General features: G+C 40.9%; 1 protein-coding gene across 2 annotated transcripts in view; it reads right to left on the reverse strand.

Annotated features, from left to right (window-relative positions):
* The window catches only part of sbspon (somatomedin B and thrombospondin type 1 domain containing), a 32,977-nt gene extending 10,972 nt beyond the window's left edge, over positions 1 to 22,005 (reverse strand). For both annotated transcript variants that reach the window (XM_043689186.2, XM_043689187.2), the window contains exons 1-3: positions 19,931 to 22,005; positions 4,004 to 4,198; positions 1,671 to 1,749 (exon numbers count right to left, since the gene is read on the reverse strand). In XM_043689186.2, the coding sequence (XP_043545121.1) occupies positions 1,671 to 1,749; positions 4,004 to 4,198; positions 19,931 to 20,159 (503 nt within the window). In that variant the 5' untranslated portion in view covers positions 20,160 to 22,005. The remainder of the gene's footprint in view (positions 1 to 1,670; positions 1,750 to 4,003; positions 4,199 to 19,930) is intronic.
* Positions 22,006 to 27,866: the final 5,861 nt, after the last annotated feature.

Genomic DNA, 27,866 nt, shown 5'->3' on the forward strand with positions numbered 1-27,866 from the left:
CCATTATAGAAACCCCCGCAGGTACAATACCACAGCTAGTTGTTGCAAGCTGAGTTGTCTAAAAAATGTACCTCTTGGGACATTCCTGCTTCCTCTTGTTACCTTGTACAATGTTAACAATACACTAGAGAGGAAGCCTGAGGGAAGATAACAAATTGAGGATTTGAACTCATCTCATATTTAAGTGTCAATTGCATGAAAACAGGATTACTCGTACTATTACAGATTGTACTTAGACTTAGTCATAGAGTCATAGAGATGTACAGCACGGAAACAGACCCTTTGGTCCAACTCATCAATGCCGACCAGATATCCCAACCCAATCCAGCATCCAGTCCATATCCTTCCAAACCCTTCCTATTCATATACCCATTCAGATGCCTTTTAAATGTTGCAATTGTACCACCTCCACCACTTCCTCTGGCAGCTCATTCCATACACGTATCATCCTCTGAGTGAAAAGGTTGCCCCTTAGGTCTTTTTCATATCTTTCTACTCTCATCCTAAACCTATGCCCTCTAGTTCTGGACTTCCCAACTCCAGGAAAAGATTGTGTCTGTTTATCCTATCCATGCCCTCATGATTTTATAAACCTCTATAAGGTCACCCCTCTGCCTCCATCGCTCCAGGGAAAACAGCCCTAGCCTATTCAACCTGTCCCGATACCTCAAATCCTCCAACCCTGGCAACATCCTTGCAAATATTTTCTGAACCCTTTCAAGTTTCACAACATCTTTCCAATATTCCAACAGTGGCCTAACAAATGTCCTGTACTCAATGCTCTGACCAATAAAGGAAAGCATAACAAACACCTTATTCACTATTCTATCTACCTGCGACTCCACTTTCAAGGTGCTATGAACCTGCACTCCAAGGGCTCTTTGTTCAGCAACACTCTCTAGGACCTTACCATTAAGTGTAGAAGTCCTGCTAAGATTTGCTTTCCCAAAATGTAGCACCTCACATTTATCTAAATTAAATTCCATCTGCCACTTCTCAGCCCATTGGCCTATCTGATAAGATGCCGTTGTAATCTGAGGTAACCTTCTTCACTGTCCACTACACCTCCAATTTTGGTGTCATCAGCAAATTTACTAACTATACCTCTTATGCTCACATCCAAATCACTTGATTTTCTTTCCCATATAGAGCATTTAACACATCAACTTCTCATCCCATTATTTTCCTACTATCTGAGTATCCCTTTCTGACTCAGTAGTACAACATATTTCACAGTTGCTGGTTTTTTTCTTACCAATTTTTCCTAATTTCCTATCAATTAATCATGATTAATTAAGTTTTGCTCTCTATTTTGCAGCTTTACCATAGCATGTCCTCCCTTTTCATGAACAAATCATGTATTCTCATTCTTAGTGAAGTTTAAACAGAAAAAAATACTAATATTGGAAATTTGAAATAAAACGCTGATATTCTAGAAATATACTGAAAAGCCATCAGCAACTGAAAATAAATAATATAAATTAGAATTTAAGGTACAAAAGTTTTTATCAGAAGAATAAAGTACAAATCATAGTTTCTAAATTTCCTTTCTTATTTGTAATGTGGGTAAGGTACAAATTTTGTCAACAATTCCTTTTGAGTTTTGATTGATTGCCAACCAATTTTCTTCATAGTATTAACCTGGTATAAGAATGAAAATTGCTACTCACCCAGGAATCTCTTTATCTTCAAAAACAGCCAACTTCCTTCTCTCCTTATTGTATGCTGCAGTGCTTATAAAAGCAGGGCCTAGAACAGTCAAACCAAAAGGTTAAATCGCAAAGCAGCATATCAGCTAAGTTACTTAGAGTCTTCCATGTACAGCAATCAAATCAGTCCCAATGTTGTGTTTTGTCCCTATAGTCCTGTAAGTTTATTCCTCTCAAGTACCTCTCAAGAAGACTTCAGAAAATCAATTACAATACCTAACAAAACATGCAAATAAAGCAAATATTTTCTGGTTTAACTATAAAAAGCAGTTAAATATATGTACACGTTTTAATAAAACACACTGAATTAATCACATCTGATATTAAAACTGCACTGAGGATGCACAATAACAAAATCCTAGAGAAAATCACTAACTTAGCTAATGTAACAGCAAGTTTCTACATCAATGTCATCATGTGTCCAGCCATTAAGTAGTGGTCCATTTTCTTAAAATTTCAACCATCAAAGCTACTACTGTACTCACTCAATCGCACGTTGTTTCCTAGCGTTCAGCTAATAAATTGATTGCTTCCTGGTCTGCTATTGCCATTGTAGCAAGTTTCTGCAGCTTTTTAAAAATATTAATTCATTTGTAAGAGTAAAAACTGAACCAGACAAGACTAAAAGGTTTGCCAGCTATGTGGTGAAGCACATTTCTCCATAACATAAATGAGACTAGAAACAATAACAAACTCTGTAGATTCACTAACTGAAACATTTTCCTACATTATACAGTAAATCATTGGCAGGAAAGCACTGTACAATATTCTGAGACTATAAAAGATGCCCATTAAATAGAAGTAATTTCCTTACTATGAATAATTTAATATTAATTAATATCATTCAGTGCTTGTCCATTGTCAAGTTTGCAAATAAACTAAAATTATCATAATGGCTGATTATTCAGTCTATATGGTGGTTACAACTGTAATGAAGAAAACAGTTACACTTCGACTTCTCTTGTCAAAATTCTCTAAATATCAACATCTATTTATTTCCAGTCAAACGGATATCTCTGCATCAAACATTATCCTTTGAGTAGATTTATTGCTGCGGGCTTCATACTGACTTATGTTAAATTGTACAGAAAGGTCCACAGCAAGTGAATGCTTTCATGATTGGAGGTGACAGTCATATTTCTTAGAAAACAGTTAATGCTGTGCCACATGGAGTTAACCACTGTCCTTTCACTCTGGAGATCTGGATACAAATTCAACCCTGACTAATAGAACAATAGTGGCTTGTCTCTACCAGCTCTAGGGATCCCGAATGAAATGAGATCATGCATTTCGCTACGCAAAGTGGCCCGGGTGTTGGCATCAATTGGCAGATCATTTGAAACTGTAAGAATAGCTGGTGTGGGAAATAAAAAAAATCATAATGTGACACTTTAGGATTTTTTTCTGATTCTAGCAGTAAGGTATATCATACAATGAAAATATTTCTATACATAACTCATGCATTTACAGCTGAAATAGAACATAAAACATTATAGCCCAGGAACAGACGCTTTGGCCCATCATGTCTATGCTGACCATGATGATAATCTAAACTAACTATGTGCTTGTCCAAATGCCTCTTAAACATTGCTAATGTATCTGCTACTACCATCTCCCCTGGCAGTGTGTTCCAGGCACCCACTACCCTCTGCATAAACAACTTTCCTTGCACATCACTTTTAAACATGCCCCTCTCACTTTAAACCTATGCCCCCTGGTATCTGACATTTCACCCTGAGGAACAGACTCCACTACCCATCCTATCCATGCCTCTCATAATTTTGCCCCCTCAGTCTCCAAAACTCTGGTGAAAACAATTCAAGTTTATCCATCTCCCCTTATAACTAATATACTCCAATCCAGGCAGAACCCTGGTAAACCTCTTCTGCACTCTCTCCAAAGTCTTCACTTCCTTCATATCATGTGGCAAAAATAACTACTCACAATACTCCAAATGCAGCCTAGCCAAAATCTTATAGACTTGTAACATGACTTGACAACTCAATGCCCCTACCGATGAAAACAAGCACATCATTTTGAAGTGCATGTTTTGGATGTGTTTGATGATAATCAGAGTGATAAGCAATGGGAAAATTTTCTAATACTCCAATTTTTCTCATTTCAATGAACAAAAAAAAAGCAATGTCAATTTGCAACATCAAAATAGGTTTTCTTACAATGTCTTTCCAAAGTTTTCTGATAAGAATGCAATCTTTGACCAAAGCAAATGAATATTGAAAAGATTATATACATTGACTATGAGGTTATGAGAAAAAAATCCAACACATCTATACCATAGGACTGTCCACAATGTACACCCTGGTAATTCATATACTCCAGGCAGCCTGCTCGTTCTTCCAGTGGTGGACAAGGATCTCCATGATTCAGTGGTTCTTGTTCAACATGACGCCGTCGAATCCGCACAGTAGGCTGGCATTGCTCAGCACAGCCACTCCACTGACTCCACTCACTCACCACACATGGACTGGCTGGAAATAAGAACACAGCATGACTTTGCAATGTTTACCCCAGGTTTGTGGTCATACTCCTACAGCAAAGATTTTAGGATTATAGAAGTTTATAAAATCATGAGGGGTATAGATAGGGTTAATAATAGGTGCCTTTTCCCTAGGAAGGAGGATTTAAAGACTATGGGGCACATTTTTAATGAGAGAGGAGAGAGATTTAAACAAGACATGAGAAACAAATATTTACACAGAGGGTGTAGGGATTCGCATGTGGAATGAACTTACTGAGAAAGTGGTGGATGTGAGCAAAATCACGTTTAAAAGACACTTGGATAAGTACATGAATAGGAAAGATTTGGATGGATCTGGGCCAGGACCAGACAGGTGGGGCTAGATTAGCTTGGGATTATGTTTGGCATGTACTGAGTGGACCCAAGGGTCTGTTTCTGTGCTGTATGACTCTATAACTCTATCACATTAAAATATGCACCTCTAATTAATTTACAGCTTGATCCTAAGTTTCGTATGTGCTGATCATCTGTGCTGATTTCATATCTGAAAATCATCCTTCCATTAAATTCTAAACTGACCACATTCTCAAATTTGACATTATTGTAAACATATTTGTTCAGCAGAGTCATTTTAACTGCGGAAGCGGATTCAGTGCTCAAGGGAAGTTATCATTTGTAGAGCGGAGGAATTTCTGTTTAGTTGAATCTCAGATGTTTAATTATATTGTGAATCAGATTGATAAGGGGATAAGTGTCAAAAAAGGCTGATTATCTTCAAGATGTCTGCTTTCTATTTGTGATGATAATGGGACTATATTCTATCCGCAGAATAGACATGTAATAATTTTATATCTCAAAATATCTTTTCGTAATGCATGTACAGATATTATTGTGTTTTTCTTCTGCTGTAAAGTACAATCCATTGTTGTTTAATGCTTCACGTCCAAACCAAATTAATAAGTGCAAAATTATCTGACATTGAATTGGATCATGCCTGACTCCAGAAAATCTGAGTGATTCACAAAAAAGTGGCTTACTGTCTTGAATATTTATTACTGCAAAGCCGCAGGTCCCAGTTGTGACCCTAGAGGCAGCTCATCAGTCACAGAAGACATCAAGATAAAATGTAATAAATTTCAAGAGGAGATAGGAGATAAATGGAAGAGGAGTGGATAAGCTGCCCACTATATTAGAGCTGTCTGGTTTATGCCTGTGAAATTTCCATGCACCATTCAATTCCTAATCACCAACTGACAACACTCGAGTTCAAACCCTAGATGGAATTTTAATACTATACAGGTTTGCACTGCACTGTCTTTGTAGTCAAAATATACCCAGCAAATAAATAAGTATTTTTGATTAATGCTTTTGCTTAATATTTTTGATTAATATTTTTTGATTTTGACAGCCAACTTACTTAAACATTAAGCCTGCTGGCCAAATGAACATATATTAAATTTAATCAATATAGAGTCATAGAGATGTACAGCATGGAAACAGACCCTTCAGTCCAACCTGTCTATGCCGACCAGATATTCCAACCCAATCTAGTCCCACCTGCCAGCACCTTGCCCATATCCCTCCAAACTCTTCCTATTCATATACCCATATCTGAAGATTCATTGATTTTGTTAGCCATCAGTGTGAATTTTGAAAAGATTTGTAACTCAGGTTGTGGTTCAGGTTGTAGGTTTGCTTGCTGAGCTGGAAGATTTGTTCTCAGATATTTCGTCACCATGCTAGGTAACATCATTAGTGAGCTCCGACTGCAACAAACATTACGGCGATCAGACTGGCAGGAAACTAGCCAGCAGGATATGCGCGCACAAACTAGCCACCAAGCAACATGACCAACTATCAGTAGTATCCTTGCACACTGACAAGGAGGGACACCAGTTCGACTGGGACAATACATCCATCCTAGGACAGGCTAAACAAAGACAGACACAGGAATTCCTAGAGGCCTGGCATGCAAACCAAAACTCCATCAACAAACACATTGATTGGACCCTATTTACCAACCTCTCAGAAAAACAACCAGAAGTGATTTCATCCACCACAACAGACCAAGGCACATAAATTGAAAGTGAGACAGAACACCAGAGCTTCCACGGAGACTCACTGATGATGTTACCTAGCATGGTGACGAAACGTCTGAGAACAAATCTTTCAGTTCAGTGAGCAAACTTACAACCTAAGCCATCAGTTTTACATTAAGATCTCTAATGGTCCATGAGGAACAGTTTCATGGTATCAAGTGAGAACAAAAATAACAGTGTAAAACTGAAGTAATCTCTCATTTTTTTTGTGAAGACACAGTCTTCTTAATTTCTCTTCTTCCATCCCTTCACTGCTATCTGTCTTCCAACCCATTAAGTTATGCTGTGCTGTAATTCTGAGGATAACAGTATAATTTTACTCTTCTTTGCGATGAGATGTTAGACCTGAACCCAGTGCTCAAAAAAGTATTAGACAGTTAACAGGAACTTGAAGGCAAGGAGAATCTTGAAGGTTAAGGAAAATTGGAAAAAAAATTCTCAACATCAAGATTCTAATTTTCTTGACTCACTATAGTTTCATAATATTCTAGCCATTGCCCACACCCCACCAGGGAGGTGAAAATGCTGCCCAAAATGTCAGCATGCAGCTACAGCAAGTAACTAGGAAGACAAATGGAAGCTTGGTCTTTGTTCTAATGGGGTAGAGGGGTTTGGGAAGGGGGGAGCTAGAGTCTGAAAGTAAGGAATTCTTAAACTGTACAGAGTATTGGTGGACAGTATTGGGCATCCTAACTAAGGCAGGACACTCTTGCATTTCTGGGAAGTAGTTGCTTCCTTGAGTGAGGTCGAAAAATGTGGTGCTGGAAAAACACAGCAGGCCAGGCAGCATCCGAGGAGCAGGAGAATCAACGTTTCAGGTATAAGCCCTTCTTCAGGAATCTTATGCCCGAAACGTCAATTCTCCTGCTCCTCAGATGCTGCCTGGCTGCTGTGTTTTTCCAGCACCACATTTTTCGACTCTGGTCTCCAGCATCTGCAGTCCTCACTTTCTCCTCCTTGAGTGAGGTGTTTATCTTAAAAAATGAAATCAGCCTAACCTGATTGCAATCTTAACTCCATATTCTCACTTACCCCGATAATCTTTCATCCCCTTTCTTATCAAGAATGTATCTGTCCTTTATGTATTATATAATAGCATATTATGCATGAATATCTATTTAATATTGGTGTTATGACTCTTGCTAAATCCTTGTGGCCAGCTTTCTTCAAGGTCAATTTTTAACCACACCGTCCCTTTGACAGTAGACTGCAAAATCTGTCCCATGGCATGTCAGTTATAAGTTGACAACAAACAAATTGATTACTATAATTCTCTTTCTGGGAGAATGATTTGAAATGCTGTATCTCATTGGAGACTGGAATTTGTCAGTCAATTTGACAAATTTGAAAGATTGTCAAGATCTGTCTTCATAACTCAAGCTGTGGTGTTCCATTATACAATTCTAAATGCAGCTGCAATTCACTGTTGCTGTCCAGCTGCTCTGTTTATCCCATGGGCGAATACCTCTGGTAACACTTCAATATTTCTTTAAACACATTTTAACACAACTTACTGCTGTCATGTTATTTTACCTACAGAAATTCTCTGCTTTGATTTCAATAACTACCAAAGCAGGGAAAATACCAAACATACCAAGAAACAACTTAGCACAACCTCACTTAAGGAAAAAATGGAAGTCATGAAGAAGGGAATTTTGAAATGTTTAGACATCTACAGAAAGGGTCTGAATCATGATTTTCCTAGGAATATAGAGTAACCTCTTCCTAACTGCCATATTCAAAGATGAAGAGGAAAGATGCATCTGTGAAGAGAAAGCTGAAAGTTAAATTTTGACCTTTCTTCAGACCCTTCTCCAGTTCTGGACTCCACTGGAATCAAAACGTTAACTCGGCTTTCTCTCCACAGATGATACCAGACGTGTTAAGCTTCTCCAGCAATTTCTGTTTCTGTTTCAGATTTCCAGCATCTGCAGTTCTTTGTTTTGTTAAAAGGAAGGATACCTTGCCCTTAGGTCAAAGATTTGGATTACAAATCCAAACTTCTTGGTTTGAGAGAACTTTATTTCTTTACTGTAACATTGTCCTTTGGAAGGGGCAGACAATTGAAAAGGAGAATAATTTCAAGTTCTAACATTATTGAGTTTTGTCAAAGAGAAAAGTACTCAAAATGTATGGTAGAGAGTGGAGATAATAAGCAACTTGCCAACATTTAGGCTATATACACATTTATTTAATTTCAAAAGCATCCCTACTGCATGCCGTGCTCCTTTAGAAAGATAGAGAAACACCTTCCTCTTCAGCTGATTTCCCTGAAGATATTTGGTATCATTGAACTATACTCCCAAGCATTTGTTTCTAACAAAGGCAAAAATGTTTCAAAATTGTTTTTTTCTGCTACGTTTGAATCTACTCTCAAATCTTGATGTCCTAGCTTTTTTCAAGACTTCATATCACTCTGCTTACATTAGCATTTTAATCCTATCAAAGGACATCTTTTCAGTAAATATCCCCATCTATATGATAGAGCTAGTTGTCCCCTAACTGGCATGACTGTGCACACCCTAAATTCTCTCTAGTTTGGTATCCTGTTGTTTGGTATCTTTTATTAACTTACCTTATTAATGACCACTAAGACTTTCTGATCATGTGGGCTTCTGCTCCTAGTGGTATTCCTGATTTGTATTATATTTCTTGATTTTGTTAGACTACATCCTCTATCTTGCCTTTCATCTCTTTCTGGACTGCTATTGTTTGACCCCTCCCCATCTCCATTTAATAGGATTCCTTTCAACACTCTATGATTGCTTACTGGGGGTGTATGTGCTCCCAGAAAACACTGTTTGAGCTTAGATGCATTTTCTTGTATTCCATGTCTCTACTTCAAGTTCCCAATTCATCAGCCTAACCTTCTGTCCCTCATCCTATGCATTCATCCAGCTTTTATTCTTTTTAGTAGCTTTCCCTGCTGTACTTATAATAGTTGCATTTTGCCATTGATTAGACATTTCTGGCAAATAGTTGATTTGAGTACACACTTTTCACAGTTGTTCTTAGAGACTAGTGGTCTTAGATTGCTCATCAGAACTGATTTGTTCGGGATCAGAAACTGTCAACAATGCAGCTTGATCTATAAAGCTGTGTAGCATTTAGTAATGAGAAGTAGCCCCAGGCTTCTCATTATTTTTTTTATAACTCCTTCAAAATCCAAGCAAACTGGAAGCATGTATCTAAACAGTGCAATCCCAATGCTGTATAGTTATTATTTTCCTATCTTTACCAATAATCTTCTCCAGACCTGTCAACTATTTAAGACCCTCTCTCTTATTATAAACCAAACTGAAACTGGATTCTGGTGGCCTTACCATAAAACTTAGGGCTCTGTGAATTCTTAAGACACTAATAAATCGTTGTGTTCCTCTATTCTTCTATCTATATTAGATCCCAGTCCCAAACAAGGACAATAAGAAGCTTTGACCAGGCTGGAGTCTTCCAAGTACTGGACCACCAGAGGATGCCTGACAGAGTCTTCTGAGGATGGTGGAGGTGTGGGGAAGTCAGGCAAAGAAATCAGCAGCCTCCTCAAGCTCAGGTGCAACTGCTGAGGTGACATCAAAGTTTAGTAATGCAAAAAGGGGCGGCACGGTGGCACAGTGGTTAGCACTGCTGCCTCACAGCGCCAGAGACCCGGGTTCATTTCCCGCCTCAGGCGACTGACTGTGTGGAGTTTGCACGTTCTCCCCGTGTCTGCGTGGGTTTCCTCCGGGTGCTCCGGTTTCCTCCCACAGTCCAAAGATGTGCAGGGTCAGGTGAATTGGCCATAATAAATTGCCCGTAGTGTTAGGTTATGGGTAAATGTATGGGTGGGTTTCGCTTCGGCGGGTCGGTGTGGACTTGTTGGGCTGAAGGGCCTGTTTCCACACTGTAATCTAATCTAAAAAGGAGGATTAAAGTCAACTAACTTCACTTTGGGCATACAGGTATCAATCTTTCCTACAATCTGACACTTGACATAAACATACCATATTATTCGACAGTCCTGAGGTTTATTTCAATCTGTTAACATTTTTGACTGTTTTGCTTTTCTATTAGACTATCCTGAGGGTCATTAGATTCTCACATGTGCATTGTGTGCAAACAGCATTGAGGCAGTCATTGTCTGCTATCTTCTTGGAAGAACATAGCCCCTAGAAAATGAGAACTTAAGCTAGATGTTTGGTTTGTAAGAATCAATCAGCATAATTTGGAGAGAGCACTGTGAGGTCGTCCTCAGATTTTGATGCAAGTGCTCTCAATACCAGCCCACAACACATAACCTTCACCTCCTCATGCATGTGCAACCCACTGTGAGGTTCAATAAAATCATCTGGCAACTGATAAACCACAAGACTTCTGGCACACATGAAGTCCCTGCTGAAAGATTAAAATATAGAACTCTAGATGTGAATCCACAACCTCACTACTCTTGTCTGGAAGGAAGACAGTGTGTTAGGAGACCCCATAATTATGACTGACTTTGGAAATTACAGAGGATTTCCCTCCTGGCTATCATGCGAAAGGTCATCATGAAATCCTCCTCAACCTCCCAGTGGCTGAACAGCTCCTTCCTAAGTCTCAATGTGGACTTCCTCCCTTCTAAAGGCATGACTACCAGTGTGTGACAAATCTAACAGAAGTGCAGGGAACAGCACTGACTTCTGCCTTCTTCGATCTCACAAAGGCCTTTGACTCTGTTAACTGTGAAATATTCTCCTCAAATTCAGCTCTCCATAGAAACTTGTCACCATTCTCCATCTGCTTCACGTTGACATGCAAATCATGATCCTCACCAATGGATCCACCAACCGTCCAATACAAGGGGTCAAGCAGGGTTATGTTATCGCACCAGAGCTCTTGCCATTACACTCCACACCATCTACATGAAGCTCCCCAATGGAGTGGAGCTAACCTACAGGACAAGCAGGAAACTGTCCAACCTTCTACACCTCTAGGTGAGAATTATGACCACTCCAACTTCTGTCATCGAGCTGCAGTCTGATGAGGATGCCTGTGAGAATACATACTCAGAGGCTGACCTACAAACCATCATTGATGCATTCATTGAAGTGTATGAAAGAATGGGCCTCAGACTAAACATCTGGAAAACAAAGGTTTTCCACCAGTACACCCCTACCACATAACACCATAACCCCATCGACAAAGTCCATGGCAAACCCCAGGACAACACGGATCATTTTCCATAGCTTGGGAGCCTCCTTTCAGTGCAAACTGACATTGACAATGAAATCCAACATTGACTCCAGTGTACCAGTGCAGCATTCAGATGCTGGAGGAATGGAGTGAAGTCCAAAAGTTCAAACTCAGCACCAAGCTTATGGGTCTACAGAAGAGCTGTGATTCCCTACCCTGTTGCATCATAAACATGGACCTCAAATCCCTGGAGCGTTATCACCAGCACAGCCTTTGCAAATTCTTGCAAATTCACAGGCCAGATGGTTGTAAGAATTTGATGGTTCTCTCCCAGACCAGTATCTCCAGTATCAAGGCACTGGCCATACACGAACAGCTATAATGGACAGGCCCAATTGTCTGCATGCCAGACACAGACTCCCTAAACAATTGCTCTACTCTGAGCTCCACATTGGTAAGCGATCAATAGGAGGGTAGCTGAAATGCTATAAGGACACTCTGAAAGCCTCCCTAAACAGATGCAGCATCCTCATCAACATGTGGGAATTGCTTGCCCTGGAGAAGAAGCATCACAACGTGCCAACCACTTCGAGTGTCACTGCATGGAGCACATGGAGGCAAAGTGCAAGCAGCGGCAAGAGCACACAGAATTCAGAGTGCTTCACCCACCCGCCTCCTCAAACACCAACTACCTCAACTGTGGTAAAATCTGTAACTCCAGGATTGGACTATCCAACCGCTGGAGAACCCATCCCACCCAAAGTGGAAGCAAGACATCCTCAACTTTGAAGGACTGTGAAAGAAGGAAAAGATCAATATTCATTGAAAACTGAGGTTTGAGTCAGATAAGCATAGACCCCACGTAATCTTGAATATCTTCATACTGGTGCTCTGGTCAGGAAGGTTTATAGTGAAAAGGGAAGAAAGTACCTAATAATGACAAAATATCCTAATATTTTAAAGATATAAAGTTAGCATTCTCTTGAGAGCAGGAACACTTAGTTTAGATTGCTGTCATATATCAATTCAAAGTCATTCATCCTCAAACCTAGCCACTATCAGGTTCTGTGACTCAGCTCAGAACCACTCTGGCTGTTGCAGTATGCTTATCATCAGTGCTGTCTCCCTTATCATCTCCATCAGACTCACCTGCATCCTAGTCTGAGGAGACATGTACCAGTTCATCTTCTTCAATGCCCCAAATTCACACCCTGTCTATGTCCCATTTGGCAAAAGTGAGGACTGCAGATGCTGGAAACCAAAGTTTAGGTTAGAGTGGTGCTGGAAAAGCACAGCAGGCCAGGCAGCATCCGAGGAGCCGGGAAATTGACGTTTCGGGCAAATGCCCTTCATCAGGAATGGAGGCAGGGAGCGGGTGTGGAGCTGGGGAGGAGGTAGCAAAGAATACAGTAGGCGGATGGGGATAGAGGTGATAGGTCAGAAAGGAGGGTGGAGGAAGGTAGCAAAGAGTACAATAGGTGAGTGGTGATGGGGATGGAGGTGATAGGTCAGAGAGGAGGGTGGGGGAAGCTAGCAAAGAGTACAATGGGTGGATGGAGGTGGGGATAAAGGTGGTAGGTCAGAGAGGAGGGTGGAACGGATAGGTGGGAAGGGAAATTGGCAAGTAGGACAAGTCATGAGGATAGTGTTGAGCTGGAAGGTTGGAACTGGGGTAAGGTGGCGTGAGGGGAAATGAGGAAACTGGTGAAGTGCCCATTGATGCCCTGGGGTTGAAATGTTCCGGGACGGAGGATGAGGCGTTCTTCCTCCAGGTGTTGAGTAGTGAGGGTGTGGCAGTGGAGGAGGCCCAGGACCTGCATGTCCTTGGCAGAATGGGAGGGGGAGTTGAAATGTTGGGCAATGGGGTGGTGGGGTTGATTAGTGCAGGTGGCCCAGAGATGTTCCCTAAAGCGAGGAAGCGTCCAGTCTCCCCAATGTGGGGGAGACCGCATCGGGAGCAACGGATACAATAAATGACATTAGTGGATGTGCAGGTGAAACTTTGATGGATTTGGAAGGCTCCTTTGGGGCCTTGAATGGAGGTGAGGGAGGAGGTGTGGGCGCAGGTTTTGCAATTCCTGCGATGGCAGGGGAAGGTGCCAGGATGGGAGGGTGGGTTGTTGGGGGGGCGGGGGCATGAAACTGACCAGGAAGTCATGGAGTGAACGGTCTTTGCAGAAAGCGGAAAGGGGTGGGGAGGAAGATATATCTCTGGTGGTGGGGTCCGTTTGGAGGTGGCAGAAATGTTGGTGGATGATGCAGTTTATGCGAAGGTTGGTAGGGTAGAAAGTGAGGACCAGGAGGGTTCTGTCCTTGTTACAGTTGGAGGGGTGGGGTTTGAGGTCAGAGGTGCGGGATGTGGATGAGATGCACTGGAGGGCATCTTCAACCACGTGGGAAGGGAAATTGCAGTCTCTAAAGAAGGAGGCCATCTGATGTGTTCTGAGGTGGAATTGGTCCTCCTGGGAGCAGATACGGCGGAGGCGGAGGAATTGGGAATACGGGATGGCATTTTTGCAGGAGGGAAGAGGTGTAATCCAGGTAGCTGTGGGAGTCGGTGGGTTTGTAAAAAATGTCAGTGTCAAGTCGGTCATCATTAATGGAGATGGAGAGGTCCAGGAAGGGGAGGGAGGTGTCAGAGATGGTCCAGGTGAATTTAAGGTCAGGGTGGAATGTGTTGGTGAAGTTGATGAACTGCTCAACCTCCTCGTGGGAGCATGAGGTGGCGCCGATGCAGTCATCAATGTAGCGGAGGAAGAGGTGGGGGGTGGTGCCAGTGTAACAATGGAAGATGGACTGTTCTACGTAGTCGACAAAGAGACAGGCATAGCTGGGCCCATACGGGTGCCCATGGCTACCCCTTTGGTCTGGAGAAAGTGGGAGAAATTGAAGGAGAAACTGTTAAGGGCGGGAGAAGGTAGCAAAGAGTACAATAGGTGAATGGGGGTGAGGATGGAGGTGATAGGTCAGAGAAGAGGGTGGGGGAAGATAGCAAAGAGTACAATGGGTGGATGGAGGGGGATGAAGGTGATAGGTCACCTTCTCCCCAACCCCACTCCCTCCTTCCCCTCTTTATCCCTCCACCCTGAAGCCCCCTGCCTCCATTCCTGATGAAGGGCTTTTGCCCGAAATGTCAATTTTCCTGCTCCTCGGATGCTGCCTGACCTGCTGTGCTTTTCCAGCACTACTCTAATCTAAATTATGTCCCATTTGGGAAAGTGCACTGACCTCAAGTCCCATTACTTCTGAGACTGCCACAAAAATTAATGATTTAATTAAAGTGCACAAAGTTCCCAATTTACCTGTCTGATGGAATCAGATCAACAGAAAACATAGACCAGGATCCTGTACTTAACAAGAAACACTACTTAATAAGTATTTATAATCACTAGTAAACATCTCTTCACTCCACTAGTTAAAACTCTAAACTCTTTTTAGAATCCTTACACACACATACAGAAAACGAAAAAGAAAAAGTGTATCAAAACCAAAATTGCTGAAGGAATTCAACATGCCTGATAGCATCTGTGGAGAAAAAGCAGCTAGAGTGTTTCTGAGATGAGCCAGAGAGGTCTGAGAAAACCTGGCTAGATTTGAGGAAGAGCTACTTTGCATTAACATATATTGACAATCTAAACTAAGTGTTCCTGCTTTCTCAAGAATATGAGTTCCCTGATTGGAGCTGTCAATCTAGTCTATTATGGCTGACATATAAAAAGGTTGAGTGTCAGAGATGCTGATGCTCTGGTAAGTGACTCTGAATGAGGCAATTATAAAGTCAAGGACTGTTCATGTGTAAATAAAGGGTGTTTTGGTGATATATACTGGCCTTTGTGGAGTTATTTGAAGCACTAGTCTGGAGACTTTGATAAGGTGTTCTGTTTTCTTCCCAAGACCTTCTAGTCTTCAAGTCCTTCCTTCCAGATTCTCAACTCTTTTCCAAAGACACAGGGGATTTACACATTATATAAAGGTTTGTGCAATAGTTTTTTTTTCAGTTTCTGTTTCAATTTCCCTCGGTCAGTTGTCTTTATGCTGTGCAGGAACACCTGTGAACAGATCACAGTGTGCTTTTGCTGAGAAGACATCTTTTGGGAAACAATTCAGAAGAGAGATGCCAATTGTATTTTTTTCCAATACTTTCTCCTGCCTCTTTGCCCCCACTATCACAATATGTGGTCTTAGCCTCTCTTCTGGTGCTGCTCTGTTCATTTTCAGTCTCCCTATGTGTCCGTTCACCATCTCCCTTGATATTCCTATCTTGCGAGAATCCTATTCCCACCCTTAGACTTATACCACCCCTTATTCAATTCAGCTGCTTAGTCTACTTCCCCACCCAGCACACCTAATTACCCTACTGTTTTCCACACCCTACCTATGCAGCTTGGACTCTTCCTTGTCCCCTTTGACTATATCGCTATCATATATGAAACCCAGTTTCCTCCTTCCATTCCCCAGGATCCTTCCAATGCTTCCAATAACCATCCCTTTCTACCTAACTCATCTTCATCTGAACCTTTTGAGAACAGCCCTTTCACCTACATGTCCCAGTCAGTTTCGCTGGCATCAGCCTTTTTGGCTGCCTTATTTGTGTGAGCTGGTTAAATCAGGGAGCCTTCATCCCTTTTATTGTAGTTGTTTAAGAACTCTGGGGCAGCACAGTGATTCAGTGGTTAGTACTGCTGCCTCAGGGATCCAGGTTCAATTCCAGCCTCGGTCAACCGTCTGTGTGGAGTTTGCACATCTTCCCTGTGTCTGTTTGGGTTTCCGCCAGGTGCTCCGGTTTCCTTCCATAGTCCAAACATGTGCATGGTAGGTGAATTGGCTGTGCTAAATTGCTCATAATGTTCAGGGATGTGTAGGTTAGGTGCATTACTTGAAGTAAATGTAGACTAATAGGGTAGGAGAATGGGTCTGGGTGGGATACTCTTCAGAGGGTCAGTGTGGACTTGTTTCCAAATGGCGTGTTTCCACACTATAGGAATTTTATGATTCTAAACTACAAGCATTATGACTGAGACTTCTCATGAACTGATTGTGAAAATGCTTACAGTGTAAGTCAGTCAAAGAAAAGGCTTGGTTAAGCAAGAGCAAATTTGTGAAGAACTTTATATCACTGGAGTTTGGAGGAAGAGATGTACACCACCAGATAGGTACCTCATAAAATTAGCTCTGTAAATATGTATTTCCTGTTATTTCTTAACAGGATTGCACATGTGAGCAAGTTGGTGGGTGAACAAGTAGCTTGGTGGATGACTGAGTGGGTCTGTGGGATCAGTGATTAGATTGGTAAGTGGATGATTGACTTGGAGAGTGAGATAATAGGTAGCTGAGTTAGGTCTGGTTGACCAGAGGTATGATGCTGGGAGAAAGAATTGTGTTGAATGGTAGTTGGATGGTGTGGGGACAGAGTCATCCAATCAGGGAAGTAGTAAAATCGACGTTTCGGGCTGAAGCCCAAAATGTTGATTTTCCTGTTCTTCGGGTGCTGGCTGACCTGCTGTGCTTTTCCAGCAACACACTCTCAACTCTGATCTCCAGCATCCGTAGACCTCACTGTCTCTCAATCAGGGAACTAGTTGGGTTGGTGATGGGAGTGTGTGTTGGGTTAAGAGTATTCATTAGATTAGGTTGTAGAGGTGCTGAAGGGTGAGAGAGTTGAGTCCGGTTGGGACGGAATTGGGTTGGTGGAGTGACTGTGGGAAACAGTCAGGTTGGGTTGTCTTGGATGTTGATCAGGTCAGCAAGAAGGGAGGGTTAGTTGGGTTGGGTTGGAGGGGAATGATTGGTGCTGGGGCAGAGAGTCTTATCAGATCAAAGGAGTTGTTTACTAGGGGTCAGTTATGGGTAATAGTTCAGTTACACTGGCAAATCCAAATGTTACACCAGTTATTAACCAACATAATATTTGCAGAGTAATTATCTAGACAAGTTATTCATATCTGACCCAAGTCTCTGATGCTGAACTCAGAGTCTGGGTCATTGGTGGAGGGTCCAGGACAATGGTAATCAGCCCTTCTGAACTTTAAACTTCCCAGGCTCTTTCAGCTCATGCAAGTGTGTGAAGACTTCTGCAGAGTCCTGACATGCACCTTCCAACTTGAGTTCTACAAAAGAAGATTTGGATCACTACTAACCTTCAGTTAACAGCTTTCAGTCAATACACCAGATTTCGATGGAATCCTTCTTTTTAAATTTTTTTAATTCCAGCTTCTTTTAGGCCCTGAAACTGCTTAAATACAGGATACATCCCCCATAAATAACTTTCTTTCCTCTGTTGTTTATCTCCTAGACAACCCGGTCATATGATAATTTTCTGCAAGCCAGGTGCCTTACCATAAATCTGATCCTAAAGAATCCCGGTTCTTAAAGGGACCATTAATCCTTCTTTTCCTCACAAAAGCATATGTGGCATCACATTCCAAACCTCCGTACAATTGAAGCATTCTTGGTAATTTTATATCACAACCCCTTGCGATCCTCAGGCCCTGCCTATAAATATTGGTCTGGAGGTGGAAATAGCCTCAGCAGAGATCAATCAATGTTGAGAGATTAGGTCAATTGTTCTGGCTAAGGCAAGCTCTTCAAATTGCACTCATTTTCCTAGGCATGCAGGCACATTTAGCACGGTGAAAATGTTTCCACATCTCAGGATCCATTTAATTTATTAAGAAATTGGCTAGTGTACATTCATGAAAATATTAAATGGCTCAGTTTAACTTTTTAAAGTTATTTTTAATGTTTTCTGATTATTCACAGGACTATTCACTGAGCATGCTTATTCAGGACCTTAGTTTTTTGATAAACCTATTGTCAATTTTGCTATTAATACTTATTTTCAGCTGGATTATACTGACCATCACTTAAATATATCAAGGATTATTATTTTAATTTTCATAACGCTAACTAGGTATACCAGTTTCTGGTATGATTGTAACTATAATGTGATATTAAAATTTATTTTAAACTGTAGCCCTGATTGTCTCCAATACATAAAATGAACCCTCTTTATACGATCTGCCCAGAAAGATTCTTACAAGGCCATAGTCCTCACTTCAAATGAGTTACACACCATTTGGCTTCAAACCAACATGGATATGCATTAATCCCTCCAAGGAGTGTCATGGTATTTCCTTCATAATCAAATCAAAACTTGACACTGGATTTATACCCCTTCATATCCATCATTCAGTGGTAAGGGTCTTGCAGGGCTATTGAAGTGTTAATATCAGCCTAATAAAATGGGCATTTAGAGTTATAGAGATCTACAGCATGGAAAAAGGCCCTTCAGCCAATTACATCCATGCTAGTCAAAAACAACCACTCCCATTTTCCAGATCTTGGCCTGTAACCTTAGTGTTGTAAATGCATATCTAAATACTTCTTAAATGTTGTTATAAGGATTTCTGTCTCTACTATCTCCACAGGCAGTGAGTTCCAGATCCCCACCATCTTCTACATGGTAAAGTTTTCCCACATCTTCTAAATGGTTTTGATTCGAATAAATCAGTGAAACTAATAACCAGAAGAGGGTGATGACATGCAGTCAGAATGAATCCTCTCTTTCCAGGTAAAGAGGTTATTGGAAGGAAATGATTTTCCAGTTATTGTATTATTCAATAATTGCAACTCCCAATTTTATTAACGGATTATATCGCTAATATTACGACCACGGCCATTTTGAGTAATATTTAACACCAATTTTCACACCTTCTAGTGATAAATATGATTTTAATTGATGCAGTACTATACAAACGGTCACATTTTTAAAAACATAGACTTAAGCCCGCGTTTTAATTTTCAGTTGACTGCCATTTTAAGGCAGTTGCTCCACATATCTGTTTAAAAGCTATTATGCATGGCATTACAAATGGTACTGTTTTTTACAAATCAAAATTTTAAAATATAGAAACAGTTTAGACATTGAGAGAAATAAAGTTTTTTAAATGCAAAAATTCCGTAGCATCGATAGAATTCGACAGATGATACATTAGAGAGGTGCAAAGTTATATTGGACTCGAAATATTAACCCTGTTTCTCTCTCCACAAACGCTACCGGACCTGCCGTGTTTCTCCACCACTCTGGTTCAGATCTACATCTCCAGTATTTAGCTTGTACAGTACTTCGATTTGGATCTATTCGAAATGGACAATATACTTCCACTGATTAAAAAAATACTTTTGCGAGTTTGCAAATTAATTTTTCATGCTGATTTATTTTACAATAAAATAAATCAGCATGAATCCAGTAACACGCTTAACTTGAGATGTAGCATAAAAAACAACTTTTGCGAGTTTGCAAATTATTTTTCATGCTGATTTATTTTACAATAAATTAAAAACGTAATCGTGAAACCAAAACATTTCTGGCTATTTCAGCCCATTCTTTACTACATTAGAGAACGAACTATCGCGATGACCTACATCCAAACTGACTGTATTCGGAGGAACACATAAAATTCACTTTGATTGTGGCATGCCGAGCTCTCCTTTACCTGGACATGTCTCGATGTAATCGTAACAGCAGTCACCAGTGCTTCTACAGGCTTGGTCGCAGTAGCAGGTCCCGTAAACACGGTTCATAGTCCAACCAATGCTGCTACATCTATGGTCCCTGCCGTTGCAGCATTTCTGAGATTCAGAGCATCCCGCTTCAGCGATGTCCGAAAACCAAAGCAATCCGGCCAAGAGAACCAAACTCACCGGTGAACTCCCCATCGTCATAAAGCACAGCAAGTGGCTTCTGCTGCCAATATTGCAGAGGCGACACTCAGGGTGGCTTCTATCCAAATAGAAAGCCGTTTCAAATATAATACCCCTTTAAAAAATGTATGGAGTCCCTTAATCTTCGCAAAAGCGGCTCCGGGAGAAAGAACTTTGCCAGACTTTATCTTTACTCGCAAGAGATTAAATTCAAGTCTGAGAAATTGTCCTTTATATGAACCATAGGCGTTCAGAATGGTAGTCCTGTGTCGGAGGCTGAGATAGAGTGAGATTGTCCATATGATAATTAGCTGCGACTTGTTTCCAATGATGCCAGAGAAAATATGAGAAAGATCACTCCCAATCTCTCTCCAGTCAGCCAGAACGGCCAGCCCTAGCGTGGCTCCAACGCCATTCTAACACCGCCCAAAGGAATGTGAGCGCTTGGCTCCAAGCCACGGAAACAGCCGCCAGTCTGAATTGACTGGCTGAACTCCCTGGCATCAAATCATTTCGCCTGTCAATGCGATACATATTTAAAGACAGACCTGATACTTGCTTGCTATTAACAATATATTGTTGCACAAACCATTGGAACAGTTACCAAATGTCAGCACTGTTCCATCTAAATCGAATTAAATCAGACAGAAAATTATATTCCCCACCTAAAAAGTTGGAAAAGGAAAGTATTTGAAGTGCTATATTTGTCCCCAGTTGATGATCCTCAACATATTGGAACTGCATTGTAGCAAGGGCACCCCTTCACCAGTGCATGGATCATTGACTGCTTCTCTCTTTGTTGAGGCTTGTATCTACCAGGACTGTTGGGTTGCCAATTCCCCACCAATCCTCTTCAGGATTGGCCTGGAGGACCTGAAAAATTGAGATCAAATCTCCAGGGCAATGCTGTGTGCAATCCTGGAGAAAACTCACAGGTTCATTGTTTCTTTGAACATTTTATCACATATAGAAATTTAGAAAATGGGAAAGAAAGGCTGGCTGACAGTCAAGCATAATCTATTTTCTTTTAAAGTGTGATGCTGTGTGAATCTCCTGGTTATTTTTTTTTTCTTTTTTTTTCCCTTTTTTCCAGGCTTGCCTCAAGCATAATCTAATTGGGCAATGAGTCATTTTCCTTCTAATAGGCTTCACGAGGTAATATGTCAAAAGGATGGTTATACTGGAGGATGAATGGCTCAATGGTGAGGCAAGTTAGGTGAGGAAATCACCAAGAATACATTACAGCTGGCAACTCAAACAAGGAATGGGGCCTATAAGCTGGTTTCCAGTCACTGAATTTAGGTATGCAACAGGATTTAAAGAGTGGGAACGGGCGGATGGGGCTTCCCTGTATTAAGAAACATCAGAAGTAATCAGCAAATGTGGAGCTCAGGCACAACAGTGAAAACTGCTCCATACACATGGAGATTTAGAAATACTATTGTAGGATGGGGTAGATGGCTCTTTTTAGGGGTAAAAATACCCATTATCCAAAAGTGCCAGTGCAGGTCAATACTGTCTTTAGGGATCAATTCATGGGCACCTATGAAAGTATCAAGTTATGTACTATCATTCTTTTAAACTTACTGCTTCTTCCTGCTCCATGCTAATTATGGCACAGAGAATTTCATGCTTCTCAATCTCTTCAGGAGGCATAATAACAGAGAAATAGGTTTCCTTTTCAACAACACAAGGTTTAGGACCCATTTGCAATAAAAGACTCAAACAATGAAGGGAAAGTGAGGACTGCAGATGCTGGAGATCAGAGCTGAAAAATGTATTGCTGGAAAAGCGCAGCGGTCAGGCAGCATCCAAGGAGCAGGAGAATCAATGTTTCAGGCATAAGGGCTTATGCCCGAAACGTCGATTCTCCTGCTCCTTGGATGTTGCCTGACCTGCTGTGCTTTTCCAGCAACACATTTTTCAGCTCAAACAATGAAGGCCCAGGATTACTGCAGTATGAACGCAATGTAAGAACCTCCTGAAAAAAACCCAATATTATCATTCTGGCCAACATTTTTATGGCTGAAATTCCATCTATAAATCACTGGAACTACGAAGTGCCTTCCAATAAATAAAATGCTAACCATTATCTGAGTAGTGTTTGTGTTACATTAGGAAGGTTGCAAAGTTGTTTTTTTGGCAAGTACTCAATTATTTGCTTTCTGTAGGAATGGATAGCAGATTTGGTTATCTGATCCTTGGTCCTGGAAAAATCCTGTTGCATAAAGGTTCTATGCTGCAACAACAGGAAGAATTAGGCCAGTTCTTGACCTTGTATTTAACTCAGACTATACTTAGCTATCACAATGTTCAGAGTGAAGCATAGGCATTGTAGATTTGAGTCAGAAAACAGTCGGATATCAGGCAGTACAGGCAAAATTCCCTTATACTTGAGACAATGTATAACATGGAGTTCTGAACCTGCAACATGAATAATATAGGATTTAGTGATTCAGTGTATTAGAATTTTTACATTAATTTTACAGTTAATAAATAACTCTTGCATTGATATTTTCAGTTTGAAGTTGAACTAAAATTCATTTATCTCTTCTCCCACCCCCCAGAGGTCTTGTGTTCATTGATTTGTCAATTCCTTTTCTTCTCTGTTCACTTTTTGCACACTTCTCCTGAGATGTCAGGACTTCGAGCGTGCTAATGTTAGACTGATCACAGTGTACTATATGTTGATAAACCAGTTGAGACACTTCCAATTTCCTTCTTTATCAATGGCAAACCTTGGCCCAATTAATATATTTTCATTGGCTATGTAACTGACAATGTCAAGAATTGCAAGGGTTATAAAATACATCATGATCTATGCCACAATGGCCAAGAAGGTAATAGATGATAGAAAACCATCTGGAAAATAGATGATTTCTATTCAGTTTATCTTATGGGGGAATACGTTCAAAATGGAGTGATCATGAACAACTGAAACAGAAGAGTGACGTATAGTGAACTGTACTGAAAAGACATGTATTTGTATCTGCCATTAACCATATACTAATTGGTGCATGCAATTATACATACTGCCGCTACTGAGTGTTCATGGTGGAGCAACTAGATGCTTGTTGATGTGGTGCCAATAAGCCTAATGAACTACTGAATGGAATGTGGGTACTTTTTCACAAGCAAAGAGTGAAAACTTGTTCAAGGTACGTTCATGTACATTATTGTTTACAGCAGGTCCTGATACCCTTGCTGTTCGCATGTTTCACACTCCAGAACAAAGCAGCCCACATATTGGCACCACATCCACAAGCATCCAGTCCCTTCGCCATGGAAACTCAGTAGCAGCAGCGTGTACTACCTACAAGATGCACTGCAGAAATTCAAAGATCCTTAGAACGCATTTTCCAAACTCATGACCTCTTCCATCCAGAAGGACAAGAGCAGCAGATACATAGGAACTTCTGCAAGTTCCTCTCTAAACCAATCATCATCCTGACTTGAGAAATATATGTTGTTCCTTTACTGGCACTGAATTAAAATCTTGGAATTCCCTTCCTAGTGGCATTGTGAGTCTACCTACAGCATGTGGCCTGTAGTAATTCAAGAAGGCAGCTCGCTCAAGGGTAAGGAGGAATGGACAATAAATGCTGGCCTAACCAGTGATGCCCTCATCCTGTGAATGATTGAAAAAACGTCATGAGTCAAATATGGCTCCTTTGGTAGCGATTTTGCCTTCAGAGATTTTAGTCCCACTCCAAATGTTTGAGCACAAGAATCTAGACTAATACTCCAGCTGCACTTTTGGAAGTGACTATTTTGGATAGGACACTAAATGATTCCATCAGAGATATATGTAATGGATCCCATGGAACAATTTCACATCAGAGAAAGGGAATTATCCAGGGGGCCTGGCCAACATTTATCCTTCAAACACATCACTAAAAATAGTATCAGATCATCATCACAATGCCAATTAGGTGAGGAAGTGGCCAGTCTGACACACATTCTGGTCTCCTTCCTATCGGAAAGATGTTGTGAAACTTGAAAGGGTTCAGAAAAGATTTACAAGGATGTTGCCAGGTTGGAAGATTTGAGCTATAGGGAAAGGCTGACCAGGCTGGAGCTGTTTTCCTGGAGCGTCGGAGGCTGAGGGGTGACCTTATAGAGGTTTACAAAATTATGAGGGGCATGGATAGGGTAAGTAGGCAAAGTCTTTTCCCTGGGGTCGGGAGTCCAGAACTAGACAGCATAGGTTTAGGGTGAGGGGAAAGATATAAAAGAGACCTAAGGGGCAACTTTTTCACGCAGAGGGTGATACGTGTATGGAATGAGCTGCCAGAGGAAGTGGTGGAGGCTGGTACAATTGCAACATTTTCGAGGCATTTGGATGGGTATATGAATAGGAAGGGTTTGGAGGGATATGGGCTGGGTGCTGGCAGGTGGGACTAGATTGGGTTAGGATATCTGATCGGCATGGACGGGTTGGACCGAAGGGTCTGTTTCCATGCTGTACATTTCTATGACTCTATGACATAGTCTCAAAGCCAGGACTCTCAGGAGAGGATTACTCTGAAAGTGAATTAGAAGTAATTAACAGATTGATGACTAAGAGTAATCATGATGTCTGGGGCAGATATGAGTTAATTTTAATGTAACTGTAAACTAAAAATGTCAAAGTAAGAATTATTTATTAATTGTAGAAAGAATATAAAGAAAATAGTTGCTGTGTTTCCCCCATTTCAAAAGTGACATCAAGTGAAAAACACATAAACAGTGTTATTTGACTGCATGAGGTTATGGAACAAAGATTTTCTGTCAAAACAACACTGTGACAATCTATCCAAAAATTATCTGCAACCACTTGAGCATCAATTAAAAAATAAAAATTAACAAATATGGTGTAATGAATTTGAAAATTCTGGAGCCAATTATTCAGATTTTGACTTTTGTCTACCCCAGTCCAACACCATCACCTCCACATAATACAAGAGCGGGAAGGAAACTGCACTACCAGATTTGGGCTTGATTTTCCAAGATAATCTAACTCAGGTCCTTCTGTTTCACAAACGAAGGGAGCTCCGCATGTCTGAGAGGAGATTCCATGCAGGGTTCCTTCAGAAATACAAAAGCTGTATTATTATTCTGACAGTTCTTTTGTAGCACATAACTAGAGGAAGGGAAACCATAACCATTTTTTCACAGCAGTCAGCAATCATATTCTGACATTTAAACATTCCGACAGCCACTTTGACGCTGTTGTCAAACTGCAAATGCATAAGGTAGGTGTTTGTGCTACATGAGTACGGGAATAGGCTGCCTTATGGGTAGGGTACCAAGTGGGTAGGCTTCTAGGTAAGAAGGGTTCTAGCTGGGCCAGGTGCCAGCTAGGGAGCAGATACATGCCAGGGGTAGAATGCCAGAAAAATTGTGTTATATTATTGGTTAGTAGGATGCCAATTAGGCGCCAGGTGGGTTGGATGACAAGTGGGGAGGATGGAAAGGGTCAGGGTACCAGGCAAGTGATGTAATGTTTAGACCAAGTGGAAGAAATTGAGCTGATGTTGTGGGTGTGGTGGGAGGGTTTGTGTTGGGCTAGGCCAACTGGGGAGGGTCTGTCAAGCTGTATCAAGTTACTGCGGGCCCTATCCAGATCAGTGGGGGCAGTTTGGTTATGTCTAGTGGAGGGTAAGCATCAGGTCCAGTGCCTGAGTTGGCGGGTTTTCAGGTTCTGAGAGGGGTTTTGGGTCAGGATTATAAGGGGGCTGGGGAAGGTATATATGGATCAGCTTAATTGTTACATGGGAGTTAGACAATAGTCCATGGGAGTTAGAATAGTTCAACTTTTCCTGAGGATTTTTTTACGATTTAAATGCAGACTTTTGAAGTATTCTAGACATAGAGGAATTGCCCAGTGGAAAAATCAATTTCTCAGACAAGTCCTTCAGAATGTGTTAAAATGGGATTATACAGGGTCTCATGCACAAATCCCATCTCTGCTGGCACGAGACTCTTAATGAAATACTGGTTCTTAAAACTAGATGGCACTATTTCATAATATAGTGAACATCGTGATTTCAAGTGAAACAACTTTCATTGAATCATATTTTCCTATTAAAACCAATGCTAAATCTGTGGTTCAGTTGTTAGAACTTGTTTAGCTGCAAACAAGTCTTAAAAATTTCTAAGTAGTGCTGAAGAGTCATATTAGACTCAAAACCTTAACACAGTTTCTCTCTCCACAGATGCTGCCAGACCTGATGAATTTCTGCAGCATTTTCAATTATTATGTCAGATTACTAGCATCCAGAGTATATTACTTGCATTAAAACATTATACCCTATGAGTAAAGTACTGACAGTGCAAAATTCCTAATTGGTAAATTAAATAACTTGTAAAATTTAAAAAATCTAAAAGAAATATGGTCATTTTGTTCTAATACTTTATACTTTCCTCACATCTTGCTTTCTTACCTTCCTAACTATTGTGAACCTTTAATCTCATTGACCTTCTAGTTGAGTACTTCGCCTGTTCCCTAATCCCTTGTCTTGCTGCCAACCCTCTGTTTTGCAGCCACTGTCCCTCACTGATTCTTCCTGACACTTAATTTCCTGTTCCACAACATCACCCTTATAATGTCAATTTACTTACTGGGAAGTGGAGTCCTTGTGTAGACAGAGATCAAAATTACTTTAAAAAAATCAAATACTGAGGTAACCTATGCTATATTTGTCTTTTATACTAGGAAATCAGCCAACCCCTTGTCATAACCTCTACAAGGCCCATGGGGAATCATGAACTTACATCCCTTGAGTATGAGTTTCTTTGGCAACAAGCAATGGCCTAACCAGCTGGAACTCATCATCTGAGCCCTTTAACCCACTTGTGGCACAATGGTAGTGTATTTATTCTGGTCTGGGAAGGTTCAAGTTCCACTGACTCCATTGATGTGCAATAATATCTCTGAACAGGCTGATTAGAAAAAAAGGTTACTTTTTTAAAAAAAGCAGACCCAAGGTCCCTTTTGTGGCACAGCGATAGCGTCCCGAACCCTTGAACTCAGAGGCCTGAGTTCAAGTCCCACCTACTCAGAGGTGTGTAATAACATCTCTGAACAAGTTGATTAGAAAAAAATGTATATATTTCTTAAAAAGCAGATCCAAACCCATTTAGTTCACTTATGTTCTTTCGAAAAGGAAGGTCTGGCCTACATGTGATTTCAAACCCATAGTAATGCAGTTGACTCTTAACTGCCCCCTAGGGATGGATAATAAATGCTTTTCACCCAGTGACAACCTTATCTTGTGAATGAAATAAAAGATTCTTCTGTTGTCAAGTTAAAACTAAATTTCTGACTCAGATTCCTCAAACAAAAAAGCAGACCCAGTTGTGGTGACATACAGTGCATTATCTCATCTTCCAATTCCATTTTGATTTAGCCCTTTCCCTCTTTCCCTACCTCCCCTTCACCTTTGAAGCTTTACGTTGCCCTTATTGGGTTTTGCATGTTGATATTTAATTGGGTACACAGTTGCGTTTGCTGGTGGTGGTTAGTAGTTTTTAAAAAACACAAAAAAAGTCAAGGTGATTTTGGTGGCAGGACAGTCACTTAGTTGTGTATGGCAGCACCTCTGGGTATAATGTAGAAAACGTAGAGTCTATCTCAGGTTGGGAACCTATTACACCATGAGTAGTAGCCCTATTTTATGTTCAACAATAAATTATGTTCATTTCTAGTTGGGCATCCTGAGCTATTACAACCCAAGTGAAAGGCAA

Source organism: Chiloscyllium plagiosum, unplaced genomic scaffold (assembly GCF_037043375.1).
Source record: "Chiloscyllium plagiosum isolate Xiang-an unplaced genomic scaffold, Cpla_swu_hap1 HiC_scaffold_4, whole genome shotgun sequence".
Taxonomy (NCBI): Eukaryota; Metazoa; Chordata; class Chondrichthyes; order Orectolobiformes; family Hemiscylliidae; genus Chiloscyllium; species Chiloscyllium plagiosum.